This window comes from Elephas maximus, chromosome 10 (genome assembly GCF_024166365.1).
Source record: "Elephas maximus indicus isolate mEleMax1 chromosome 10, mEleMax1 primary haplotype, whole genome shotgun sequence".
Taxonomy (NCBI): domain Eukaryota; kingdom Metazoa; phylum Chordata; class Mammalia; order Proboscidea; family Elephantidae; genus Elephas; species Elephas maximus.
Window position 1 is genome coordinate 13656123 of NC_064828.1, and position 26771 is coordinate 13682893.

The following is a 26771-nucleotide window of genomic DNA, read 5'->3' on the forward strand; positions in this document are numbered from 1 at the left end:
GGTGGAAGGAGGTCTGGTGAGGTGCAAGGAAGAGGAAGGCTGACAAGAACGTGTGCACGTGGAGCAGTACTGAGGATATGAGGCCGCCCTTACAGACGCTGGGGTGGGCAGCAGGGAGCCACACACTGAACCTGGCATGTGGTAATGTCTACCCCATGCCCAGCCACACTGGAGCCTGAGGCAAAAGGGAAAATCGGTAATATTGATTGTCTTTATTTAAAATTTTGATATTTCGTTCATCATGGATTTTTTTGTACTAGTTTTGATTTTTAAAACTATCGCAATGATATTATTTATTTTGATTACTGCATTTTTGGGCGCCCCTTAAATTCTGTTCACAAGGCAAATATCTCCTTCCATCCCCTTGTGCCTGCCTTGTATTCCAGTTCTGAAGTCTGGCGGTAAGGACAGGGTATCTGTGTTACCATTGTTTGTTACAGCTTGCTCCTGTTCTCATGTTATAAACACCCTTTGGCTAGTACACAGTATTTAACAAAAACAATGAAGACCAAAAAAAAATTTTTTTTTTTTTTTTTTGTGGTTAATCTGTACTTTTGAGCCTGGACAGCGGGCAGGGAAGAGCGCTCTGTGCTCCTGAGTTAAGCTCCAGGGGAGAATGACAGCCCGTGCTGCTGCGTACGTGGTACACGCTGGAAAGAGCACCTTGCCCGTCTAAGTGAGTGAAACATAACTGGGTGTGGTGGGGAGGGGGGTCCTAGAGGGCTGCTGGCCACTTGGTGACAGGTTTGGAGCCATGCAGCTGCTGTAGCCAGATGGACTCTGCTGCACGGCCTGGGGCAAGTCCGCCATATGGGTCACACTAGGTAGCCTTGGCCCACATCCCACATAAAACAAGCCACACCCCAGGAAGCAATGGAAGATTCGTGAGCTCCGTAAATATCTCAGGGCTATGTCTGTCCAGAAGAGGTGGTGTTTGACACAAAAAGTTTTTATTAGTGCACCTAAAAATGTAAAATTGGAAGAATATGAAATCTGTTGCTCATTAGTGCACTGCACAGTGACTGAGGAAGGATTGTTCTGAGCCAGGGAAGTTGATTAGAGTGCAGTACGAATCTCAAGAAAGGCCAAGGAGAGGGTTGAAAGGGGCAGGCCGCTCTCTGCGCTCATCACCAGGCATTGCCTTGTCATCTGATGTGGACCTCCCAGTCAGCGCCGACCTTCAGCAAGAGCTTCTCCAGGCTCAGCGAGGACGTTTTGGCACTGTATGTAAAAGCCACAGGTTGATCTTTCCCATCTAAATATCAAGACAATGAAAGAGGGAAATTTTGATGAATATCTAGGAGGGAAAATAATTTTCTTTGAATCTGAAACGTTTTCTGATCCCACCATAGAGCCCAATATCTTACTTAGGAGAATCTAAATTAATAGCACTTTTACCCATGGATTTCCAATACTTTTTAAAACATGGAACACTTCATTGTTTTGAGTGCCAAGAACGGTTTAAAAAAAAAACTGTAAAGAACAAAGTGATCTGTCCCAGAAATTCAGAAGGTAAGAAAGGATATAAATCCCATCCTATATCCTTTTACAAATTCCATAAACGTGGATAAGATTTTCCAGGGCTTCAGATATCTACAGTCCAGGAAAAAAAAAAAATCAGAAATGCTAAAATACTATTTCAAGCCCCAAATAATGGCACTTAGAACATTATTTATGGCTCCCAATGAACAGAATGACCAATCCCTGAAGAGAGGCAGGATGACCTCGCCCACTAGAGACTGGTACTCCTGACTCCAACCAGAAAGCACGTGTCAGCGTCAGCTGGGCCTGAGCAGAGCACACGGCAACAGCTTTGGGACGAATCATCTCTTCACTGGAGATTCTTCTATGTTTACAAGAACAAAAGATGAGGTGAAGAATGGCCTGATTCCTTACCAGATGAGTGGGTGGTCACAGAAGATGGCTGCTTCCTGAGGCCTAGGATCAAGATCTGCTCCACCACACACTCGCTGGGATAACGACCCCTCTCATCGGCACAGCTGGAATAGACACACATGGTATTAGGCGGAGGAGCGGAATAGGGGTTTGGATTGGTCACTGGGTCACAAGCCCAGCCTTGTGAGTTCCCCTCTCACCTGTCCCTCTGTGGGTGTGGACTATATAGGCATCATGTTTGCTGGGATGAAGAGATGACTTTATGTGCCAAGGACCAGCTACCACTGGCCAAACCAATCTTCCTTTAACAAGCTATTTGGAGAGAACTCACTGAAAGACCATTGTGACCGGGGCATCGCAATCAAATGGTAAGAAACTGGATACTTAATGAATTGTTGAATGGATGGAATTAATGGAAGCTTAAACTGAGTCCTTCTTTATTTTTTACAAAGAGAAGGAGAATGGAAGATGGAGACAATAAAGAAGGGACATTCATGGTGGAATGATTGAAAAATGCCCCATAAGTAGCCTTCACCGTTCCTTTCTTTGAACAGTACCCTAAAACATCAGCTGTGCATTTGAAGATGCAAAGAGGATAGCAGAATTTATTGAAGAAAACTCACGGCTTCTTTCGTTGTCATTACCTGTTGATCAAAACACCTGAACAGAATGAAAACCTCCTGTGCAGGTACCGGTTCTGGTGGAAGTACTGGAAGGAATGTCCATCGTCAAGATACAACTCCCCAACTGCGGAACCCTGGAGAGTGATCACAGGTAGACAATGTGCTTATATATTAGCTTTCTAGGAAACAACAGAATAAGAACATTGGTGAAAAATTATGTTCAACAAAAGCTTAATATTCAAGCTGTACAAAGTAGTCATACCAATATATACACCGAATACTCAATCTCTCCTGACTAACAGTGATACAACATGAATAGAGAGTTTACACAAGAGGAATACAAAGAGGTAGGCCTTGTTGAAAGAGATTTAAACTGTGAAGTACGGTTAGTGGCAGAGGTGGTGTCCCGGAATGTGACTACAAGGTCAAGAAACTGAAGTTTAAAGAAAAAAAATCAGTATATAATGAATGAAATCAACTATCTCCAGAAAACCTTCCATTTAGAGAACAGTGTCTGGCTCCTCCTTTCTTTAGTAGGAAAACTCCTCTTACATGTCAAAAAAGTCACAGCGCTCCGTATGACAATGCTTGATGTGCCGTGGCGCTCTAGTCTCTTGCATTGATTCTGTTGCCTCTCATGAGTCTAAGGCCCATAGTTTGGCCCAAGAAGACAGGCCTAGTGTAAAACAGATGGAAAAGAAAGCTGCAGCTTACGTGAGTGTTTTATAATATTTGCATAAGGGTAAGAATCTGTGTGTGTGTTGGCCCTCTACTATATTTGGGCAAATAGTTAAGGACTAGGAGAGGAGCCAGCTATAGGCTTCACTTGGCTCAAAAGATTTTCTCGAAAGAACAGATCAGTTATGGATCCTCCCAGGCCTCACCCAGAGAAATTTTAGTTGTTGGAGTCACCTAATGAGGATAGAAGTCACTGCGTGGCTATGGTGTCCCTGAAATGTGGCGGAGGTACAGGCACCCATTTACAGGAGACTGGGTTTCAGGGTGGCCAGGCTGCCTCTGGCCCAACGAGCTTTCAGTCCTGCAGTAATCAAAGCTAGGCTGCAGAGCACCAAGGGTCGCAGCACCCCAGAAGGGCACTTTTAGCATTCCCAGATCTGAGTTCCCTTAAGAACAAGCCATTGTCAGGCAAACTAGACAATGATTCAGAACTAGCTAAGTGTCTGAAGTACCTATCTTGTACGTGGGGGTCATCACCTTTACCTGGTATCACACATGCAAAAGGCTCCACTATCAAGAGACAGAGGAATAATAAATGAGCTGTATAAAGGTAACGGATTTTCCAAATACCTTAGAGTTTAGAGCTACCCGGAGTCCATAGGGGGACTCAGTCATCCAGCCTGTGGATTTTCCTATTGTTGCCTTTACCGGTACCACACTTCCACCTCGCTGAAACACTGGGACCTGTAACAGAACAGCACTCTCAGGGAAGGAGGAGCCACATAAGGAGGCTTCAAAGTAGAATTTAAAAATGTTTACTAGCACAAGACTCACACTCATATCTTTACAAGTACAGACTCAAGGTCAAAATAAATCTGTGGGCACAGAGATGGCATTTCCCAATATGACAACCTTGACATTAAAAGATAAAGACTTCAAACACTAAAAATGGCTGGACTCTTTAATTATTAGGGAAACGTTCTACTTTTCATCTATTTATTATCTACACTTAGATAGTAGGTTGAATGGTAGCCCTCTATATCCTAACCCTTGAAACCTGTGGAAGTGACCTTATTTGGAAAAAGGGGTTTTGCAGATGTGATTAAGGATCTCGAAATAAGATCATCTTGCATTACTCCAAACCAAAAAACCAAACCCACTGCCATCAAGTCGATTCTTACTCATAACGACCCTATAGGATAGAGTAGAACTGCCCCATAGGGTTCCAAGGAGTGGCTGATTGATTCAAACTGCCAATCTTTTGGTCAGCAGCTGAGCTCTTAAGCCAAGCCCTTAACCACTGCACTACCAGGGCCCCAATTACTCAGGGGGCCCTACATCCAATGACAAGTATCCTTATCACAAACAGAAGACTGATGCAGGGAAGTGAAGTCCATGTGAAGACAAAGGCAGAAACTGGAGTCCTGCAGCCACAGGCCAAGGAATGCCTAGGGCCACCAGATGTTGGGAGAGACAGACAATGAGTCTCTTGAGTCCCCAGAGGGAGCACAGCGCAGCCTGCAGGGTTTGTACTTCCAGGCTCCAGAACTGAGAACAAACTTCTATTGCCTTAAACCACCCAAAAGAATAAATTTTTTTTTTTTTTACCCAGTTGGTGGTAATTTGTTATGGGAGCCACAGGAAATTAATACAATCTGTCTCTATGGTTTTTTCTTTTAGGTGACAAACTATCCTGCCCATCCTGTAAGTGGCCTTTCTCATTTTGGATTTTGTCATTTTCCTACTCAATTTAATAAACGTGATTATTTCTAGGGCTTTGCTAAAGAGTGAATTTTTCTATGTAAATGGGCCCAGATCTGTGGGTGTGAGTTTATAAAAGATGGTGGCTTCTCGGTTTGGGGAGATGACTCTTGTTCTTACTCACTGCAGCCCATGGCCCTTTTTATTCCTTGCGTCTCTGGATCACCAGAATGATTACTCAATTCTAAGGGTAAATATGTGAAACTGCTTCTGTTATAGAAGCCACCAAGGGCCAGGCTGTAGGCACAACCCAGAAGGTTGCTGTATGATGTGAACAGCTTGCACTTGACTACTCACCTAAAGGATGGCAGTTCAAACCCACCCAGTGGTGCTATGGAAGAAAGGCCTGGCAATCTGATCCTGCAAAGATTACAGCCAAGAAAACTCTGTGGAGCTGTTCTACTCTGTAACACATGGGATCGCCATGAGTCAGAACCGACTTGACCTCAATTGCTTTTTCAGGCATGGCCCATACCTGTGGGTCTTCTGGAATGGCATTCCTGGCAGGGAAAGCCATGTAGGTTTTTCAAATCCCAGACAATAACCTATAAAGAAGCTGCCTGCATCATATCAGAGCTTGGACTTTGGCAGTACAGGCAGCGAGTTGAGTACAAGCATCAATGAAGTTGGGAGTGAGGGCTGAGTAGTTAAGGTGTCCACCCTCTACTTGACTCGCAGCTGGCATAAAGCACATCCTTTCCCCACCTCCCTCTCACCCTGGCTAATCTTTCTCTCTTTTTCTTCTTCTTCCTTTTCAAAGAAGGAGGCCGTCAGTTAGAGTGGAATGGGCTCTGGAGTGCGAGTCCAGTCACCTGGGTGTTGTCCTAGTTCTGTCACAGTCTAACAGTGACAAGTAGTGTAACTTTCCCGAACCTCAGTTTCTTCACCTGAAGGTGTGGAGGATTGGAGTAGACGACTGTTAAAGTCTCTTCTAGATTTGAAAGTTGACATCTGAAATAGTTTTCTTTATAACGGGTTTCAAAATTGCTGCTGCTGATTTAAAAAAACACCAGTACCTATTTATTTATCTTCTCACTACTTAAGGCTGCGCTTGTGACGGTGCCGCAGGAGGAAGTTTCCTGTAGAAACTCTGTCAGTCTGGATGGGCCACTTTGATTCCAACATCAGAACTGAGAACGTGTTCCTGGGCCCAGAGGTCAGGGTTACAACTGAACGCTCCCAGTCTCGGGCATGGTCCTCCAGAAGGACCGTCTGTATGGCAGGTGTGGTGACCACCATGTTTTCTCTTTGTTTTCAGTGTTATTATTTTTCTTAGACATACAAACGTAACATATGGGAAAGAGGTGTGTGTGTTCCCCTAATGTTTCATATTGTGAAATCTGAGAATATGTTATCTTTTTTTCATATTTTTAAACAGTGCCTATCATCCTCATGCCATACAATTCACCGATTTTAAGTGTCTGATTAAATGGCTTTTAGTATATTTACAGTTATGCAGCCATTATCACATCAATATTAAAATATTTTTATCATCCCAAAAAGAAACCCTGTACCCATCAGGAGCCATTCCTCATTTCCCCGCAAGCCCTGCCTCTGCCCTAGCCCTAGGCAACCACTAATCTATTTTCTGTCTCTACATGTATGTGTTACTATGCAGAACACTAACATTCTTGGCTCTTTCTACAGGGATGCAATAGGTAAAAATAACTTACAGTGTCCAAGGCTACTGGGATCTTCACAGTGCGTGCTCCTTCCCAATGGGCAAATGTCTTAGAGTCATACCAGACCTAATATGGAGCAAACCCCAACGAAAAAGAATGTATGAGCAGCTCTGCTTCCAATTTCACTATGCAGTAAAACATCCACTTACCTGGATTCCTAATAACCAAAAAGCTGAAATTAGTATTATATATCTTGGATGGAGGTCAGGAAGAATATACGCCAAGATCCCAAAGGACCAACTAAGTACTGTGACTTATTAATTTGACTAGAAGACCATTCATTTGTCCATCCATTCATCCATCCAAAAATTACCTACTGAAGAACCTCTTATGTGCCAGGCACTGTACTGGGTGCTGGTTATACATGAGTAAAAGACACAGTTCCTGCCCTCATAACAGATGGCTTATAAAAACGTAATGCTTCTAGCAGAAGAAGAGATGATGGAAAATTTGAGGCAAAAAAAAAAAAAACAAGAAAGAAGAAAAGCATATTGCAAGCAAATAAATTTACAAATGAGACAGGAGAAAAGGAAACAGATCTCCTGGGAGAAAGGCAACCGGAAACTCCCATAGCACCAATTTTGTTTCAGAGTACAACTCAGGAATAAGGCTCAAAGTCTTGTCTGGGATCCCTGTCAGGAAGATTTAGTTGCTGAAGTACCAAAAACATCCCACCAAGTAATCTGATGGATAAATCCTTAAGATCCAGCAGGAAGCAGCACGAAAACAAAACCTCTTTCTCTCTTCTAGTCCAGTGTAATTTCTGGCAACCACAGTTCCTGTTTAGAAAATTCAGCTCCTGGGATTCCCACATCCTTTGTTGAGCAGGGCTGGTGGGTCTGTCACACTGTCCTGCTGTGAATGTGATAAGGTTGTGACTTGACTGTCACTAGCTCAGCAAACTCTTAACGAGGTCAACTCTGCCTTGGTCATGATGTATTATCTTTGGCTGGATTCAATTTGCTAATATTTTGTATTTTGTCAAGGATTTATGTGTCTATGCTTATGAAGGATATTGTCTTAGGTTGCCCCCCCTCCCTAAAGTCTTTCTCTGGTGTCTTTCTGTCTCTTTCTTGTCCTTCCCGCCCCCCACCCACCACCAACCCAGCCAATTCTAGTAGTTTTAGTTAGAGAGCTGGTAGGAGTGAAAGGTAAAAAATTGGTTCAAATAAGGTTGGAGATTACTTGTCCACCATTTCCGGAACTAATTAAACAAGAGGTGTAGTCTATTGCTCTGGTGCCAGACCCAAAGATCTCCAGCCCAGGAAGGGTATAACTGGTGCAAAATACCACAGAGGTCAGGCTTAGAGATGACCACCAAGCTCCTTAGCAACAAGTACTTACAGAGTGCCAGGTACCCATCCAGGTACTGAGCATACAGAGGGAATACAGCAGATAAAAATCACTGCCCTCAAGGAGCTCACATTCTACCAGGAAAGACAGATAATCCACAAAACAATACATAGAATGCTACAAAGTGGCAAGTCTTGAGGAGAAAAACAGGCTGCATGAGGGCTAGATAGCGCTAGGGGACAGTAGGAGTCGTTTGTAATTTTAAATAGGTGGTCAGAGAAGGCTTCACTAAGGAGAGAGTCAAACAAAGACTGTATGGCAATGGGCCATACAGGAATACAAGAGTGAGTGATGGCAGGGGACTGAATTAGCCACTTCTGACATGGAACCACATAGCCAACCGAGATAAAGAGCGGCCTGGTAAGCAATAGCTTGGCTCCTTCAACCAGGGTTGTGAAGTTGTAGCAAGAGAAACCTTCACAGAGCACTCTGGAAACAGCATTGAAGGACTATAGTACACAGTCACAACAATGCACTTGCAACGATGACAGGTCATTGTTAGTGAAAATTAGTGGTTAAGTAGGAAAGGAGCCTGCTTAGCTCTTAATGGGAGTCTGCTGTTTTGACACAACCTGTGTTGGAATCAATGTGAGAAACTTGTCAGCACAAATGCTAAGCAGGACAATTAGCTGCTACTGTATTTAACATTTTTCTCACATTTCTACTAGGGAGGGAAACCTTTATAAAGAGCCTTCCACTTCAGAACTACAAATTACTAGAGAAGCCAAGAAGAAAGAACAAAATTTAGTAAGTCTGGAGAAAAGCCTGGTTATTGTCATATCAATGTGGTGGTCCCTGAAAAAGAAAGATTTACTTCCTAATCCCCTTGAATAAACGAGTATTACCTTACATGGTAACAGATTTGAATAAATCAAAGTTTCTGAGATAAACAGATTATCCAGGATTATCTGGTTGGGCCCTAAATGCCATGACAGGTGTCGTTATGAGACAGAGAGACACACACAGGGAAGAAGGCGAAGTGAAGATGGAGGCAGAGGCTGGGGTGACATAGCAACCAGCCAAGGAATGTCAAGGATTGCCAGCAACCACCGGAAGTTAGAAGAGAGGCCTGGAACAGATTCTCCCTCAGGGCCTCCAGAAGGCACCAACCCTGCTAACACCTTGGTTACAGACTTGGAGCTCCAGAACTGTGAAGGAAGACATTTTTGTTGTTTAAAGCTTCCGGGTTCAACCCCAAACACATGAAGCCGAGTCGCGGGAGGACTGGATGCAGTTCCAGGGTGCTGCCACTCAGCGTACGCGGTTTCTGAGCAGTGAGTGCGGCCTGGCGTAGCTACCTCACCGCTTCCGTGACAGTCCAGGATATCTGGACATGGCGGTCCCACATCAGCTCAGTATCTTTCATGGCTCCTTCTCTTCCTGTGAAGCCTGTGGCGAAGCTCCAGTACTCAGGGACTCTCTCCTTCCTGCCCTCCGTTCCATCCCTGCCCTGGTCTGGTGCCCCAAGTTTCTGCCCTGTCTCTTCTCCTGACCTCTTTGGATACACGGTTGGTCTGTCTCTCGAGGCTGTTGCTCTTATTACCCATGGCTCTTTCCCCTGCAGCCCATGGGGGAGTACCCACTCTCCTCTGTGACCTGCCTGGGTTCAGTGCCCTGGCACTGGCAGGTCCAGGATATTTTATGTGGTGACAATGATCAATGACAATAACTAATAAAAGAGCAGAGGCTGGTTAGAGGGGGACAGAGGGAAGTCACTGTTGTAATTTTTTGTCTACTTGGATGAGTATCTAGAGACCACCTTTTGGTACCAACAACACTCCGGACTCAGACACAGCCAGAACAAAAGAGCAAAGTCTCTTCATGCTTTCATCTCCTCCCAGAATTCCATACCTCATGGTAGATTGAAAATTTCTTCCTACTCAAAGCCTCAATATGTTTACAAGGAGTCACTTGTACGAGTAAAAGTTTGAAGATAACCACCCTGATCCTCCTGGAATTCATCATCTATTCATCTATCTCTTCACCCTTCTCTGCCCATTTGGTTTCTTGACCTCTGAGGACGGTGATCATGACCTTCAAGAAATCTTCAGTTGTTACAGTCATTTGGGCTGGGTTCACAACTGCATGATGAAGAAATGTTTTTCCTAAAAGGGACTAGAATGAAGGGATAAAAGACAGACATAAGGTATGTGGCTGTCACTTGCTCTTACCTCATCTGATCCCGGCAGAAACACATCAACCACAGTGACTTTTGGTTCTGTGACCGGATGAACCAATAAAGCACTTCCTAAAAAATGGAGGAAAGAGAAGTAGGGTTGAGTATCACAATAAGAGGCCTGAAGACACCACTTCCCTTTAATTGAGAGCTCTTGTGGTCTAAAGACTGCTCAGTCGTGAACTTCTTGAAGGTTGAGACTGTGGCTAGTTAAGCCAACGACTCATTAGAAAGAGGCACTGTTAGAAAGAGAAGAGGTATATCACTATCACCTAGCACTAATCCACTTAGGTATGGTAGGATTGTAAGAGGGATCCTGACACTGTCTACCACACTCCCATTTTGTGATAACTGCTAGTATGTGTGTGCTATTGCACCTTTCCAAGTGCTTCACTGTTTGCTGCGAGTGACTTGATATGATGAAGGTGAGCCCAGAGCTGTTATCCAGAAGTGGGCCAGTGTGGATGCTCAGATCCTCTCGCTTGGCTGTTATCGGGAAGGCTGCAGGTCTCTTAAAGGCAATCTGGATTATTAATTTTGTTTTGACCTTGGCACCACATGGATGCAAAATTCACCTACTTATGAATTCATTCTTTTATTCAATAAATATTTATTGAGTGCCTACTGAGTGTCGGAAACTGGGCTAGGCTCTGGAGATAGACTGGCAAATTACACAGACATGGTCCCTGCCCTCTTGGAGTTTACAGTCAGTGAAGACAGATACTGAACAAATAATAATGAATTAATTGTGACAAATACCAAGAAGGCAAAAGTACAAGATGGAATGAGGGTCAGTAGTAAGAGGAACTGACTTGAACTAGAGTGAGTGGAATTAGGATAGGGAAGCAAGGAGTGGCCAGAGGAGGTTTCTCCAAGGAAGTGTCTATTAAACTGAGACCAAAAGATCAAAAGGATGGGTAGAGATTTAAAAAGTCAGTTTTTTTTTTTTTTTTTTTTTTACATTTTGGGGTTTCCACTGTTTAGAAATGGGATTTATCTTCTGGGCAACTCTCTATTGAGCCTGGTTGCTTGAGCCCTGTTCCCAAGGTGGCCTGAATTGTGTCTCCCCAAAATATGTGTTGTAAATCCTAGCCCCTATACCTGTGGTTATAACCCATTTGAGAATGGGTCTTCTTTGTTATGTCAATGAGACAGTATTAGTATAGGGTGTGTCTTAAATCAATCTCTTTTGAGATATTAAAGAGAGATAAAGCAAGCAGCTAAAAGCAAACTTGGGAGAAGAGAGATGCCAAGCCACACGAAGATCGCTGAGGAATGGGAGCTGAACATAGACAGGGACCTTCCCCCAGAGCTGACAGAGAGAAAGCCTTTTCCTACAGCTGGCACCCTGAATTTTGACTTCCAGCCACCTGTGAGAAAATAAATTTCTGTTTGTTAAAGCCACCCCCTTGTGGTATTTCATTATAGCAGCACTAGATGACTAAGACACCCTTGTTAAGGAAGAGGTCAACCAAAGAAAAGTCCTATCACTGCACAAGAAATGAGCTCTTCTGGGTCTTTACTATATCCACTGGATTCACTTATTTTCTGCTCCCCTTCCCTGTAGGGGTCCCTCTCACAGAGCTCAGGAGCAGACTCAGAACAAGAACCCCAAATTGTATCCACAAAGAGAATAGATTTATTTGAAGTTAACAAAAAGGATATTACGAGAAGCCACAGGATAGCAGAACAGTGCTACGATCCCTTTGATGCATACAAAAAAAATCCTGGAGAAGAAATTTATTTTTTGGCTTTCCTGGGATTTGAAATTTTTTTTAGTGCTTTTACACCAGAAAATAATGACAAAAACACAGCTGCAATACTTATCATCACTGTAATTAACCAAGAAATGCTCACCCAGCATGTATTCATCTTCTGTACCAAAAGTCTCTAATTCATTAGAGAATTCTACCCACAGAGGCCTGGGGGAAAGAAAAAAAAATTCTTGCTTAGGATCATTAGATGTTTTTTTACAACTCAATCACTTCTATTTTTAGTTTTATAAGTCTTTAAAGAAAATCGGAAAGAGCTAAGACTTTTTTATGTGAGTGAAGATTTTATGAGCAGTTGCTATGATTGGTATATATTATTCTTTGGTGAAAGAGCTATTAGTGCAAGTGCCCCAGTGAAGGATTAAGAATTCTTGCCTCTGCAATTTTCTCTTCTGATTGTGGAGCGCTAACTACTACCGTGACAGGCAGAATCAGAGCTTTGTACAAGTCCAAGGCTAACCCCTTCGTGTAAAACAAACGTCTATAAAACTGTATCGTACAATGATGGTAATTCTCTGTCATTTTTTCACGCTCTCCTGGCCTCTGAGACATTACTTATTTAAAGGAAAAGAACTAGCTTTTTCAAGTTGGCAACATTTTGGAGGGCTGAGAAAACTCCTGTGTGTTCTTTTTTGTGATTGCTGCTATTGTATACAGCTATCTAGGAGGGATTTGGGCTTATAAACCTAACAAAATGTTCGCTATCAATGTATCTGGATATCAAGTTAATGGTTCTAATAATTTTTTTCAACTATGTTTTTCAATAAGGGAACCTTATGCTGTTTATTCACTAGTCTCGCAGCGATATATTCCTTTCCTACCGAGTGTCACAAAGCAGTGGTATCTCTAAATGTGGCCAATGTCTAGAATCACCATGGAAACGTCTAACAAATACAGATTCCTGGGGCCCCCCTAAAGAGAGTCTTAGTAGATTTGGAGGCTTGGCTTTGGAATCTGTATTTTTAAAAGCTCCCCAGGTGATTCTGATCTGAGCGGTTTAGGAGCACTGACCCAGAAGCCTCGGTGTATCACGTGTATCTGTGTATGTTGTTCTCTAAAGTTGGTTTTTCGTATCCTGCTTTCAAAACAGAATCAGAATGTAATTTACACACCAGGAAAAATATTCACCTGAAACTTGGAGCAGTTTAGCTGGAAGGGTAAGATAAAGCCTAAGAACAGCATAGTAAGTAACTGAGCACTCAATTCTGAATGAATTCCGTTAGAATCACTTCCTTTTCTTTGAAATACCTCTATTTCTGTTTGCTATCAAATATCAACACTTTAAACACAAAGCAGCAGGGATCTAGTTCTTATCTCGTGTCCTCCACAACCAGCACATAATTGGTGCTCAGTGAACTGACAGAAACTTGACTAAACCAGCCTTCTCTCTTGAAAACACCGTGTGATCTCTCTGCTCTCCAGCAGCTGAGGTGACCTTCCCTTGTAGGTTGGTCGCTGGGCCCCTGGTTGGATGAAGCTATTTTACCTCATGATGGGCTCGGCAGTCGTGTGTGCACGGTAGACCAGAGAATACCAATAGGGCAGGAGGGCGTAGCGCTCTCTGATGGCTTCTCGGATCAGCCGGGTGTGTTCCTCCCCGAAGAGCCAGGGTTCCCGCCGCTTGGTACTCATGGTGGCGTGGCCACGGAAGAAGGGCTGGTAGGCTCCGGCCTGGTACCAACGAACCAGCAGCTCTGCCTCTGGATTCCCAACGAACCCGCCTACATCAGCTAGTTAGTCAAAGAAAAATGCCAGGTGGGGCTACCAGGCTTCTAAAGGTGCGCACAGGTAAGACACAGCCTTTGAAGGCTGACAGAAGAACCGCACCGTATGCGCCCTCAGAACGATTTGATAGAACTGTGGCCTCAAAGAGGGGAGAACATGCTAATAAACTCAGCATGTTTAGGACTCTGGCAACATGTTTTTTGGATATAGTATCCTTTTCTTGTCAAAAGGTCAGAGGTGCTACTGCAAGATCAACATTCTTGTATGTTCCTGAACCAATAAGAGAAACTGCAATCTGTCCGTCAGGTTAAATTGTGTGTGTGTGTGTGTGGTGGTGGAAACACTGGTAGCATAGTGGTTAAGTGCTACAGCTGTTAACCAAGAAGTCAGCAGTTCAAATCTGCCAGGCACTCCTTGGAAACTCTATGGAGCCGTTCTACTCTGTCCCGTAGGGTCGCTATGAGTCGGAATTGACTCGATGGGGTTGGGTGGGGATTTTGATTTTTTTTTAAAGCAACAGCAGAATCAAGATAAAAATTACAGAAAGAACTAAAGAGAAACAGATCATCAGAATTGCAGGTTTAGGTAGAATTTCATGCTGACCCTTGGCCAAGCATACATTCCTTATATTGTATATAGACTGAGGCCATAAAACACATGTACCAAAAGCAGTATTAAATTGCTTCTGTTCCTACAGAAAACCATGAGCAGCTGGACCTGCAGCCACCTTAAGTGCCTTCCATATTAAGGGCTCCTAGGGGAAACTCTTGTGGTGCAGTGGTTAAGAGCTATAGCTGCTAACCATAGAGGTTGGCAGTTCAAATCCGCCAGGTGCTCCTTGGAAACTGTATGGGGCAGTTCTACTCTGTCCTGTAGGGTCGCTATGAGTCAGAATCAACTCAACGGCAGTGGGTTTGGTTTTTATCTGCAGAGAATCACTGGCGTGCAGGGAAGACAGCCCATCAAAGAACGTTATTTCAACAAAATTTACCTTGCCCATGAAAGATAATTTTGGGTTTTTTTATACAGTTAAACTTGTCACAGAATTTTAAACCTGCCCATAAGAAGTGATTTCTGTAAGGCTGACTTCTGATTTGCTAATGTATTTGCAATTGTATTTTCTCACTTCCAAGAAAGCATATTTCAGGAAGAGAAACTCAGTTATCAAGAGCGCCTAAGGAGGAAACCGTGAGACGAAGCAAAGAAGCACTCTGGCTCCCTCTCTGACAACTTTATTTCACATCCTCAGTTCAGTCAAGACACGAACAGCTCTGACGCTTCCCTGCTTTCACTGTCCTCCCTCTAACCCGCTCCGCTTCATTTTCCCTCATTTATCCCACCCAAACCTGCTAAACCTGGTGGCACAGTGGTTGAGAGCTACAGCTGCAAACCAAAAGGTTGGCAGTTCGAATCTATCAGGTGCTTCTTGGAAACCCTATGCGGCAGTTCTACTCTGTCCTTTAGAGTTGCTATGGGTCAGAATCGACTCGACAGCAACGGATTTGGTTTGGGTTTTTAAACCTGCTAATGAAAAGGGAATTGCGATCAGCTTTGATGACAGCACTCTAGTTTTTTATTTTCTCAGGAGAGAACTCATCTTACCTCCACAGAAAGATATCCCAGTAACGCTGAGAGTGAGTAACATGGGGATGGAAATTTTCAGGTAACTCCAGTCTGACTTGTTGTCCCCTGTCCACACAGCACCTTTGTCACCAAGGTATTTAAAATAAATCACATATCAGCCCATGCACTCAATTTCATATTTTGATTATTTTTAATAGACAAGTTAATATAAGGGAAAACATTTATTTCTTACCTTAAAATATACAAATTCTGACTTTCTACAATAAAAATTTATTCATTTGCTATTGTGAAAGAGCTATTAAAATCCACAAAAAAAATTTTATGGAAATATCCTGAAATTGCACTTACTTTTTTTTAAAACTCAGGGACTGCATGTTTTTTTATTATTTTCTTTTTTTTGATTGTACCTTAGATGAAGGTTTACAGAACAAACTAGTTTCTCATCAAACAGTACACATATTGTTTTCTGACACTGGTTAACAATCCCTTGACATGTCAATATCTGCAATTATTTTTTGAAGTATAAATCAAATATGATTTTTAAAATCAACTTGATTGAGGCATAATTTATATGCAACAAAATGTATATTAGGTGAAGAGTTTGATTTTGGAAAAATGTATACACCCATATAAGCACTACCACAACCAGGGCACATTTCATTTCTGTAACTGCAAGAGTTCCTTGTACTTCTTCACCATCGATAATCCCCATTTTCGCCAACCAGTGATTTGACTTTTATCTCTAAAGGTTAGTCTTTTCTAAAATTTCGTATAAATGGAAACTTACAATGTTCAGACTTTTATCACTCAGCATAATGGTTTTGAGATTCATTCATGTTGTAGTTCATCGTTTTGATTTGCTTAAAAACCCAGTGCCATCGAGTCGACTAAGCAAATAAAAAAAAAAAAAATTTTTTTTTTTGATTTGCTTAGTAGTATTCAAATGGATTTTTCACAAATTTTTATCCATTTACCTACTGACAGACATTTGGATTTACAGGTTTTGGCTGTTATAAATACAACTTCTAGGAACATTTGTGTACACATCTTTGTGTGACATATGTTTTCATTTCTCTTAGGTAAATATCCAAGAGTGACATTTCTGGGCTGTACGCTAAGAGTATGTTGAACATTTCAAGAAAGTTCCAAATTGTTTAGCCAAGTGGGTGTACTGTTTTACATTCCTAACAGCACTGTTTGAGAGTTCCAGTTGTCCTACATCCTTGCCAATGCTTGGTAGTGTCAGTCTTTTTAATTCTGGCCAGTCTATTGGGTGTGCGGTGGTAGCTCTCTGTGGTTTTAATTTGCATTTCCCTAATGACTAATGAAAGGAGCCCTGGTGGCGCAGGGGTTAAGAGCTCGGCTGCTAACTGAAAGGTTGGTGGTTCGAATCCACCAGAGTAGCTCCGAGGCAGAAAGATGTGGAAGTCTGCTTCCGTGAAGATTACAGCCTTGGAAACCCTACAGGGCAGTTTTACTGTGTCCTCAAGGTCACTATGAGTCAGAATCGACTCGATGGCAATGGGTTTGGTTTTTGGTTGTTTAGTGTCTAATGATGTTGAGGATCTTTTCATGAGTTTATTGAAAATCTTTCTACAGTGTCTATTCAAATCTATTGCTCATTTTTAATTAGGTGGTTTGTCTTCTTGAGTTGTAAAATTTCTTTATATATTCTGGATACAAGTCCAGATATATATGTTTATTGCAAATATTTTCTCTGTTCGTGGCTTGCCTTTTCATTTTCTTAGCAATGTCTTCAAAAGAGTAAAAGTTCTTAATTTTGGTCAAGTCCAATTTATCATGTTTTGATTTTATAGTTCATGCTTTTTGTGTCTTATCCAAGAGATCTTTGCCTATCTCAAAGTCACAAAGATCTCCTATTTTTTCTAATTTTAGCTCTGAAACTCTAGGTCTATGCTCCATTTTGAGTTAATTTTTGGGCACAGTGTGAAGGGTGGAGGCTGATTCTTTTTCCACGTGGGTATCCAGTTGTTCCAGCACCATATACTGAAAACACATTCCTTTCTTCATTGCATTGCCCTGACATTCATGTTGGGACTATCTCTGCATTCTCTGTTCTGTCCCATTGATCTCTATGTCCATCTACTCCTTCCTCCCTGCTCCCCCCCAAAAAACCCTCTCTTATTTGAGAGGAGTGGTACAGTCCATATGGTAGAGACATAATAACAGCAGCAATAACAAAAGCTAATATTTACTGAGGCTTTACTGAGCCAGGTGTTATGCGAAATACTTTTCTTGGGTTATCCCACTTAACCATCACAATGACCCTATCAGGTAAATACTATTATTGACTCCATTCTACAGATGCGGGAGAAGTAGCAAACAGTGGATATATAACCCACCCAGAGTCACACAGTTATTGAACGATAGAGCCAGGATCTGAACGCAGGCAATATGACTCCAAAGCTAGTGTTCTTGTTCACTGGATAGTTGATAGGAATTTGGGAAGATAGATTATGTACCATTAAAGACATCCATAAAAGGAAATTTTTTAATTTTAGTAGACCTGGATTACTCCTGCAGCATTTCTGTCTATCTTCTACCAAAATAGTTTTGGTAGCTGCTTTTGTTTTAATCTTCAGGCTGGCCTATGGCCAGCAAAGGAGACATTTTCAAGGGGCTGTTCTTTTAAAACAGTACTCCAATAATTTCTCCTCGACTTCTAGCGAGGTATGGATTTATCTACATAATGATTTTGAAATCCACATAGCAACATTCATATCAAGAAATAATGCTCATGTAAATATGCAACGGTTTTCATGTCTCACATGGTTGTTTAGTCAGAAGCCCTCTCTGACTATTGACCTCAGTGTTGTTGTTGTTGTTAGATGCTGTCTGGTTGGTCCCGACTCATAGCGACCCTACGTACAACAGAACAAAACACTGCCAGATCCTGCGCCATCCTCACAATTGTTGTTATGCTTGAGCCCATTGTTGCAGCTACTGTGTCAATCCACCTCGTCAAGGGTCTTCCTCTTTTCTGCTGACCCTGTAGTCTGCCAAGCATGATGTCCTTCTCCAGGGACCGGTCCCTTCTGATAACATGTCCAAAGTATGTGAGATGGAGTCTCGCCATCCTCACTTCTAAGGAGCATTCTGGCTGTACTTCTTCTAAGACAGATTTGTTCACTCTTTTGGCAGTCCACAGTGCATGATTTAACAAAACAGAGTTCTCTGTAATGCCTTGCTATGTAATGGGGCAAAGTGATAGCTTCACATAGAATACTAAAGACTAGGCGGCGGTCTAATATTTAAGAGGTCAAGATTTACTTAGTATTCGTATCTTCTGTGATCTTTTCTTAATTGCTGCTTATAAGTATTTTAATTAAAAACCCATTACACTTTTTAATGATTAAAAATGATATTTGTAGAGAATCTGAAAAACTGAGATGGGTAAAAAGAAGAAAATGAAAATCATTCATAATCCCCAAGGTACTGTATCTTCTTGTATTTTATTTGTCTATCTAGTTATTGATTTAGATTACTACCTACATAAATTTTTTTACAAAATCTGAATAGTACATAGACACTTAGGAATCCAAAAAAATTTATCATGATGTCACATTTTCTCACGCAATTAAAGCTACCATTTCGAACAGCTTCATGGCAGTCTATCCTAAGGGTGCCTCATACTTTTATAACTATACTCCATTGTTGTTGGATATTTAGACCTTCTTTTGTTTTTTTTTGTTTGTTTGTTTCAAGGACTAATGTTGCGGTGAGCGTCTCTGTACATGAATCTTTGCTTTGAGATGACAACATCTGGGCCTTCTGCAGAGGACTGCAGAGCTGGTTTTCAGGGGTGGAGTAGGAGGCCTAGTAACGTCTCTGGTATGGTAAAGGCCACATTCTCCAGGACTAAGCTCCCAGCTATTTGTGCAAGATCAGCAGACTTAAAATAGCCTTCCTGCCACAGGGTGGTTAAGTGAACTTGATCTGCATTAGCTAGTACCCTGGATCCAGTTATAGATGAACCTGACCACCAGCCAGGTCTATTTTAAGCCACATTGCTAAATGGAACAGATGGGTGAAGGAACTTTAGTCTATTTTCTCTGGTTCTGATAAACCAAAGGGATGAGATCAGAGATGGCTGATCCTGAGATATCGAAGCAAACAGAGATACCTTAAATTCACTTTCCCAGCAGCTAAGCAGCCAGTTCTTCAATGGTAAACAAGTAACCAAACATTAGTACAGTTGGTTTCATCTCTCATAGGACAAAATGCATACTTGAGAGCACAGCATTCTCTAAATCTAAAGCCCGCCCACTGGCCACCGGAAGGTGAGGCAGCTATACAGTAGCAGCATGTACTGTAGCTGGTCCTAGAAGACAGGTTGCTGACTTGTGTTTTAAGCCTGATAATACGAGCCATTCCTTACCATACTTTTGTGACCCAGCGAAGAAAGAACGTGTAAGAACAAAGGGTCTCTCCTTCCCTTTTGACCGCTGTATCAGTCCCTCTGCAGTAGCCATTTGCTGTAAAGTCAAAGAAGAAGCATTTCAAAGAGATGGCCGGATTGTGGCGCTGTGCAGGCACCCTGAATAAGCTACTTCACATGCAGAGGGTCAACGGCAGGCAGGAATGTGAAAGGGAAATCTGAAAACAATCCATCCAATAATTTTCATGAGGTAATGAAACAACTCAGGTATCGCTATTGAAAAAACAGAAGAATGTCTTTTATTAAGAGTAGAAGGAAAATAATAGTAAAGAACAAGCTAGCATTCTTCAGTGCTTACTATTACTAGGCATTTTACAAGATTTCCTCATATAATCCATATGGCAACCTCTGTATAGATGATGTTCACAGATGAAAACCCTGGGATTCAGAGCAATTAAGTGGCCCTGGACTACACAGGAACACTCCCTAGCTAAAGCAATCTGCAGCTATGGCAGTAGGCCACTGGAGAAGTAAACATATACCGTCTGAAAACGGCCCTGTATCCAGCCAGCAGCTCCCACCAGAAAACCCCAACTGTGGGGAGGACCATGGGAACACAGTCACAGTTCAGTGATAACAACCATGGGCGTAAGTTAGGATCAGTGACTGGCAAGTCTTCTGGATGCGATTGGTAAATGGAAGGCAATTCTACCACTTTCTATTGAGAAGGCTAAGTACTCAAGAAAAGCTTTCTACATTTAAAAAGTATATTTATTGAAATTGCATATCTGTGTTCTAAATCCTGCTTCCCTGGTCTTGCTGTATTCAGATATTTGAGAAATGTAAAACATTTGTTTTCATTTCCTTTGTTTACATATTTATACACTGCTTTCTTCAATAAGGAAACCCTGGTGGTGTAGTGGTTAAGTGCTACCGCTGCTAAGCAAAAGGTTGCAGTTTGAATCCACCAGGTGCTCCCTGGAAACCCTATGGGGCAGTTCTACTCTGTCTTATAGGGTCACTATCAGTCGGAAGTGATTTGATGGCAACCGGTTTGGTTTTTTTTTTTTTTTCTCTTCAATAAAAGGTTTGAGAGAGTATCCAGTGATGTTTCTAATGGCTCCTATCAAGACTAAAGTTTCTATGTCGTAATTAGTCTCACAGCCTTTGTCAATTTACAAAGTTCATTATGGAAGGGAATGAAGCAAAGGTAAAAATAATAAGTCTTGTCTTGGCCACAGTTGGTAAGACTCAATGCAGTTACTGGAAAAGACATGCAAAGAGAAAAGAACAGTATACTATGGCTACCACAAAGCAAATGACTCAGCCCCAAAGGCAAGGCACATGGGACCTGCTGACTTCTTCTTGAATGTCTTACCTGGTAAAAACCATAGATGTTGTGAAGTTCTCTGTGCTCCCAATTGCCATGATGGATGGCATTCTTCTGCATGGTTAGCTCTGGCCCTCTGAACACAGAGGGCTCATTCATGTCGTTCCATATGAAGAGGATGTCAGTAGACCCCTAGGAGGTAACCCTGGGTCATGATATTACTCTCACAGTGATAATGTTAATATGACAGCCTCTCCATTTCTCTTTCCTACTCAATTTGCTTATATTATTATCTGGGCTCTGTCCTGCTCCACTGCTAGAATGTAAGTTCCACAGAGCAGAGAATTTTGTCTGTTTTGTTCACTGATAAATTCCAAACACCTACAATAGTACCTGGCCCCCAGAAAGTTCTCAATAAATATTTGTTGATAAAAGAAATAATGAACTGTATTGTCTGCAAAATACATATTGCCCAGCAAGCCCATAGGAAAGGTTACAAACGTTTACAGGCTCCACATCGCCCTCCGTCTGCTAAACAACCCTTAAATTAACTAAGAGCAGTTACAGCTGGACCTGGCAGGAGTGTATCTTCCCTCTCACACTCTGGAAGACATGACAGCTAAGATAACTGGTTTTCCAGCATCATCTATAGTCTGTGTTCTATACAGAACTGTTTGATTTAGGGGCAAGGGACACTCAAGTCATCTGGTTTACAAGGCATAGCAATTCCTTTCATAGAATCCCTGGTCTCTCTGCATTTGGCTGAACAGCTACAACGACAAGGAGTCCTTCAGACAGCACATTCCATTACTTTCTGAGAGTTCTACTCTTTGTAATATCCCCTTGCAGACCCTTGCTTTCCTTCTGGGACCCCACAGAACACACCTGCTGCCCCACCCATATGACAGTATTTCACATGACTAGAGGTGGCTTACATATCTTTTGACTCTTTACCTTGAACTATTTCTTAGCACGCGTACTTCTATGAACATGGCTAATTGATTTCCAGATATTAAACTACCTTCACCATCCTTTCCTAGTGCCCTCTAGAGAAGGGGCCAGCAAACTTTTTCTGTAAGGGGCCAGATAGTAAATATTTTCTATTTGCAGGCCAGATAGACTCTTTTTCAACTACTCAACTCTGCCATTGTAGTGTGAAAGCAGCCATAAACGATAGGTAAGTGAATGGGCATGGCTGGGTTTGGTCTGAGGGCTGTCTAGCCTGGCTCTAAGTTGTTTATTGGTGCCCTAATATATGATGACCAGAGATTCAACATCAGTATTTAAGAGCTGAGCTTCTTGAGAGACAAATAGACCTGAATTCAAATCTCGGGTCCACCACTTAATAGGTGGATGACCTTGGTAGGCTTTTAAACTTCTCCACGCTTCTATTTCCTCATCTGTGGAATTACAGTTAATTATAGTTCTACCTTCAGAGGGTTATTATGAAGATGAAATGGTATATAAATGCATATAAAGTATTTAGCACAGTGCTTGGCTCGTAGTAAGTGCTCAGTTAATATTAGGCAGCGGCAGCAGCAATATCATCATGATTTTATGGTTGAAAACAGTTCTCCTGATGTGGCTTCTCCAGCTTTCTCTGTGATTCTTACAAGATTTTAAGAATTGACTTATTATTATACCTTACTTTTTATGACATGTTATACTACTTGGCGGAGCCCTGGTGGCACAGTGGTTAAGAGCTCAGCTGCTAACTAAAAGGTCGGCAGTTTGAATCCACCAGCTGTTTCTTGGCAACTCTATGGGGGTGTTCTATACTGTCCTATAGGTTTGCTAGGAGTTGGAATCCACTTGATGGCAATGGGTTTTTATAGTGCCTCGTAAGATATTCTCACATACCATCTCGTTACCTTTAAATGACAATTGTAGGATACTATTTTATATAAAAATGTTTATAGTAATTTGAAAAGATAATAAATCTGTTATAAAGTACTTTGCTATATCATATAATTGAGGTCAAATCAGAGCTTTCATGCATTTGGTAATGCATACAGCACCTCTCCTGGCACCACCAAAGTCTGTAATGTGGATGCCACCCTCGCCGTTTCATACAAGCGTTATTTATCAGGAGCACTCGGTGAATCAGAGTAGTTCCATTCAGTCCCTTTCCCCCCTTTCATCCTTTCAAGTGACTAGGAAAGAGCCAAAGGATAAAAACAAACCTGGTAAATAGGGAAAGCAAAAAGACCAGAGTACCACTCTCTGACTTTGGGATTGGTGAAATCCAGGTAAGAGGAGAGACCTGTGGAGGCAGAACAGTAGACAGCCTGTTAGGAACAGTGGTCCTCATGGGACGTGTGTCACAAGGAACATCAGGTGTGAGAGCTAGGTAATCACTGGGCACCTGACATCATCAAACATAAACGGTCGCTGACACAGAGGCATGGTCTGGGGAGAAGCGAATGGATGTGTGGTGAACTCTAGTGACGATCTTTAGACCTTTCAACACTAGTGGCGCAGGGGAATGTCAATGAATGAGCCTTAAGATGGAGCCCGCCCCTCAATAATGGGCTGAGACATCCCAATATGGTCAGCAAATATCCTGGAGTGACCCCTCCGTTCTTCAGGAGAACAGAGGCATGTTTTATAAGTGATGTGGTGATGGGAAAACAGATGAATGGGGTTTCTCTACAGTGCCTGGGTTTATAATAGGGTGCCTCCCTAGACATTAAAATCAAAGAATGTCTTATGACTATTTCCTTTTGTCCTTGGCGAGGTCCTATTAAGGCTTTAAACTAATAATTTTTGAAACAAAGAATCCAAAGTTGCCAGAGGCAGCTGTGGTTACTCATGAAAAGCTTAGAAGTCAAATCTATGGGCTAAGAGGGCAAAGAGAGATCACAGGAAGAGAGACTACAGAACACTTCTCCTGTAGACTTTTTCCCCCTCTCCTCCTCCCCTTTTCCCATTCCCTGCTTTTTTATACTATTTGCTTAGAGAAATAGCATGCCGCAAAGGTTTCCTCGTTTATCATCCATTCATTTGTTCATTGATTGATAAATGTATACAAAGCATACTGTACCAGGTGTTATGAAAGGCACAAGAGAAGCGAGTACCATCTGCTAGAAGAGCTTACAATGTAGCTAGAGGAACAAGAGACACCTAAAGGAATGAGAATGATAGCCATGTGGCCTTCGTTAATTGGGACTGAACAAGCAGAAACAATAAATGTACAAAGTGAGATCTTACCAGGCCAGCATATCCCTTCAAAGTCTCCACCTTCATGATCCTTCACAAAGAAGCCCTGTTCTTTGGCCTTAGCGTACACTGAGTAGTCAGGGTCAACCTTGATGTGGGGGTCACTGATGACCACAAGCTGTCAGGATATAAAGGTTTGAATATCTTTTCAGTTTTCCTGGACCATATGTTCGTTTATATGTTTTCACGATAGTTTCGGGCTTCAAATTTTACTCAGAAATCACTAGTATCGAAATATTTCAGATAAAAAAAAAACCCCTTGAACTTCCACATGCTAATGAAAATTTAAATTGATATTAAAACTAGCCCAATGCTCTTTTATAATTATTGCTGCCAAGATAATACATGTTCTTAAGATGGCATTTATTAAGCTTCTACCTGTCTGTGGTGCTCACTGATATACATAAAAGACCAAGTAGTCAGGGTCCCTGCCCTCTAGATCTTAGAGGCTAAAATAATACCGACAAAAGCAAACGTTTAAAGAACCAACATGTGTGAAACAAAACAACAAAAAACCCCAAGAGGACAGGCATATTTGAGAAGGAGTCTGGAGAAGGCTAAGCTCCACAGCCATGTGTCTCAAGCATCTTTCATGGCCCTTCTAATACCATGGCTTCCACTTAGACCCAGGCCTCAGTGCTACTTCATTTGACTAGAACAGACTTCTAATCACCTTCTTCATCTCTATTCTAATCTATCCTACATACTACAGTTTAGCTGTCCATTGTGCAAAATGTGTAATGTCTCCAACTGCAGTCAAAGCAGCCTATGATAAGCTCCTGTCCTTCCCAGCCAGATTCCAACTACTCAACTGCACGTGCTGATTCTCCCTTGGAGCCAGGCGATGGGCTGCTTTCCAAATGCCCCGGGTGCTCTGGCCTCTGTGCATTGCTGCCTCTCCACCCGCCAGAGACTCACCAGGACTTTTCTAAAATGCACCCCTGGCACAAAGCCCTGCTTGGGCCTCCAGCAGGATACGGCCTTCTTTCTTTTGTCCTGCCGTCCCACCCTGGCCTTTCTTTGGCCCTTGTCTTACTGTCCTGTATTGTGATGGTTGTATGCTTGCCTCTCCCCCATTCACTGTAAGACCCCAGGAGCTCATCTCTGCATTCCCTTCCACACCACCACAGCATCTTGAACATATGATGCCTCAATAAATAACTGCCCATAAGGACACAGAGTCTGGAGTCACGCGGACCAGGGTTCAGATTCTGGCTCTGCCACCTACTCACTGTGTGTCTTTGTGAAAATTATCAAATCACTCTAAGCCTCAGCTTCTTCATCTGAAAAATGGCGATGACAAGACCTGTACCTCACTGTTTTATAATGGTTAGATGGAATAATGTGCTTTATCATAATGTCTGGCCCATAAAAATACTGGGTAAGTGGTAGCTATTTAACTGGGAAATTAGGGATTAACAGCGTTGGCATTTCACCCTTGAAAAGCCTGGGGATTGAAGTAATGGATTGAAAAAAAATTTTAATCTCAGGGAGAGGGACTGTGGGGGTCGATTTACATGGTGCATATGGAGACCCCCATCTCCTCTCTCCATTTCCCTCTCTCCCTCCCCCTTTTCCTCACTGCTATTAGCACTACCACCCCCAGAACAGGACAGCAGTATACACACTTTCCATTTTCTAGTTCCCCTTCCCTGTTTCCTATTTCACTTCCTTTTTTTTTTTTCCTTCCAGATAGACTGGCGGAGTCCATTAGGGAAGTGTGACGGAAAAACGGTGTCATGGAGAATGGGACTCCCTTTCTGATGTCTGACTGCTGAGAGCTTTCAGCCCTACCACTCCCCTGCACTCTCTGCCCTCATCTGGGCAAGCTGACCAGAAAGCCCTGGTGTTCCCTCCTTTGGCGTCAGCGGGAAGGTCAAACCATGCAAGCCCTGGCCCACCCCCCTAAAAAAACCCGTTGCCGTCAAGTTGACTTCAACTCATAGTGACCCTACAGGACAGAGCAGAATTGCCCCACAGGGTCTTCAAGGCTATAATTTTTATGGAAGCAGATTGCCACATCTTTCTCCCACATAGCGGCTGGTGGGCTCATACCACCAACCTTTTGGTTAGCAGTTAAGCGCTTCACCACTGTACCACTAAGGCTCCTGGCCCACTCTTTCACCACCATAAGAGCCCAGCCAGTCTCCGTTCCTAGCTCTCTCAAGCTGTTTTTGGAGCAGCTTGCTTCTCCATAGCCTTGCTCAAACTATGCAAGCCCTAGCCCACCCCCTAAAAAGCCCTTTCCCCAGAAAGCCTCGTTAACTGAGTAATAAACCTTTTCATGCCCTCGGTTCATCATTTCGACATCCAAACCAAATTTTGGGTGGGAGGGCCATTGCATCACTACAGGGTGTCCTCAACAAATGGGACTGGAAATGCTGGGCCCTTACCCTTATGGGGACCCAGACAACTAAGGCAGGGTCCCTATTCTTTTTTTCTCTGGTATCATAAATACAATTCCATTTGAAGGCAGTGCCTTCAAGGCCATTTTTTATAAATGGTTCTCCTCCACTCATGTGCCAAGGCAAGTTTAAAAAATTAAAAAGCTTTGTGATTTACATGTTCAGACT

General features: G+C 42.5%; 1 protein-coding gene across 6 annotated transcripts in view; it reads right to left on the reverse strand.

Moving 5' to 3' along the window:
• Positions 1 to 214: 214 nt before the first annotated feature.
• Positions 215 to 26771, reverse strand: part of GANC (glucosidase alpha, neutral C) — a 66019-nt gene continuing 39462 nt past the window's right edge. For all 6 annotated transcript variants that reach the window (XM_049897624.1, XM_049897626.1, XM_049897625.1 and 3 more), the window contains 13 exons: positions 24190 to 24316; positions 23163 to 23242; positions 21028 to 21171; positions 19650 to 19746; positions 15269 to 15370; positions 13428 to 13671; positions 12027 to 12091; positions 10165 to 10241; positions 6632 to 6706; positions 3828 to 3941; positions 2541 to 2653; positions 1897 to 2000; positions 215 to 1255 (listed from right to left, as the gene is read on the reverse strand). In XM_049897624.1, the coding sequence (XP_049753581.1) occupies positions 1146 to 1255; positions 1897 to 2000; positions 2541 to 2653; positions 3828 to 3941; positions 6632 to 6706; positions 10165 to 10241; positions 12027 to 12091; positions 13428 to 13671; positions 15269 to 15370; positions 19650 to 19746; positions 21028 to 21171; positions 23163 to 23242; positions 24190 to 24316 (1452 nt within the window). In that variant the 3' untranslated portion in view covers positions 215 to 1145. The remainder of the gene's footprint in view (positions 1256 to 1896; positions 2001 to 2540; positions 2654 to 3827; positions 3942 to 6631; positions 6707 to 10164; positions 10242 to 12026; positions 12092 to 13427; positions 13672 to 15268; positions 15371 to 19649; positions 19747 to 21027; positions 21172 to 23162; positions 23243 to 24189; positions 24317 to 26771) is intronic.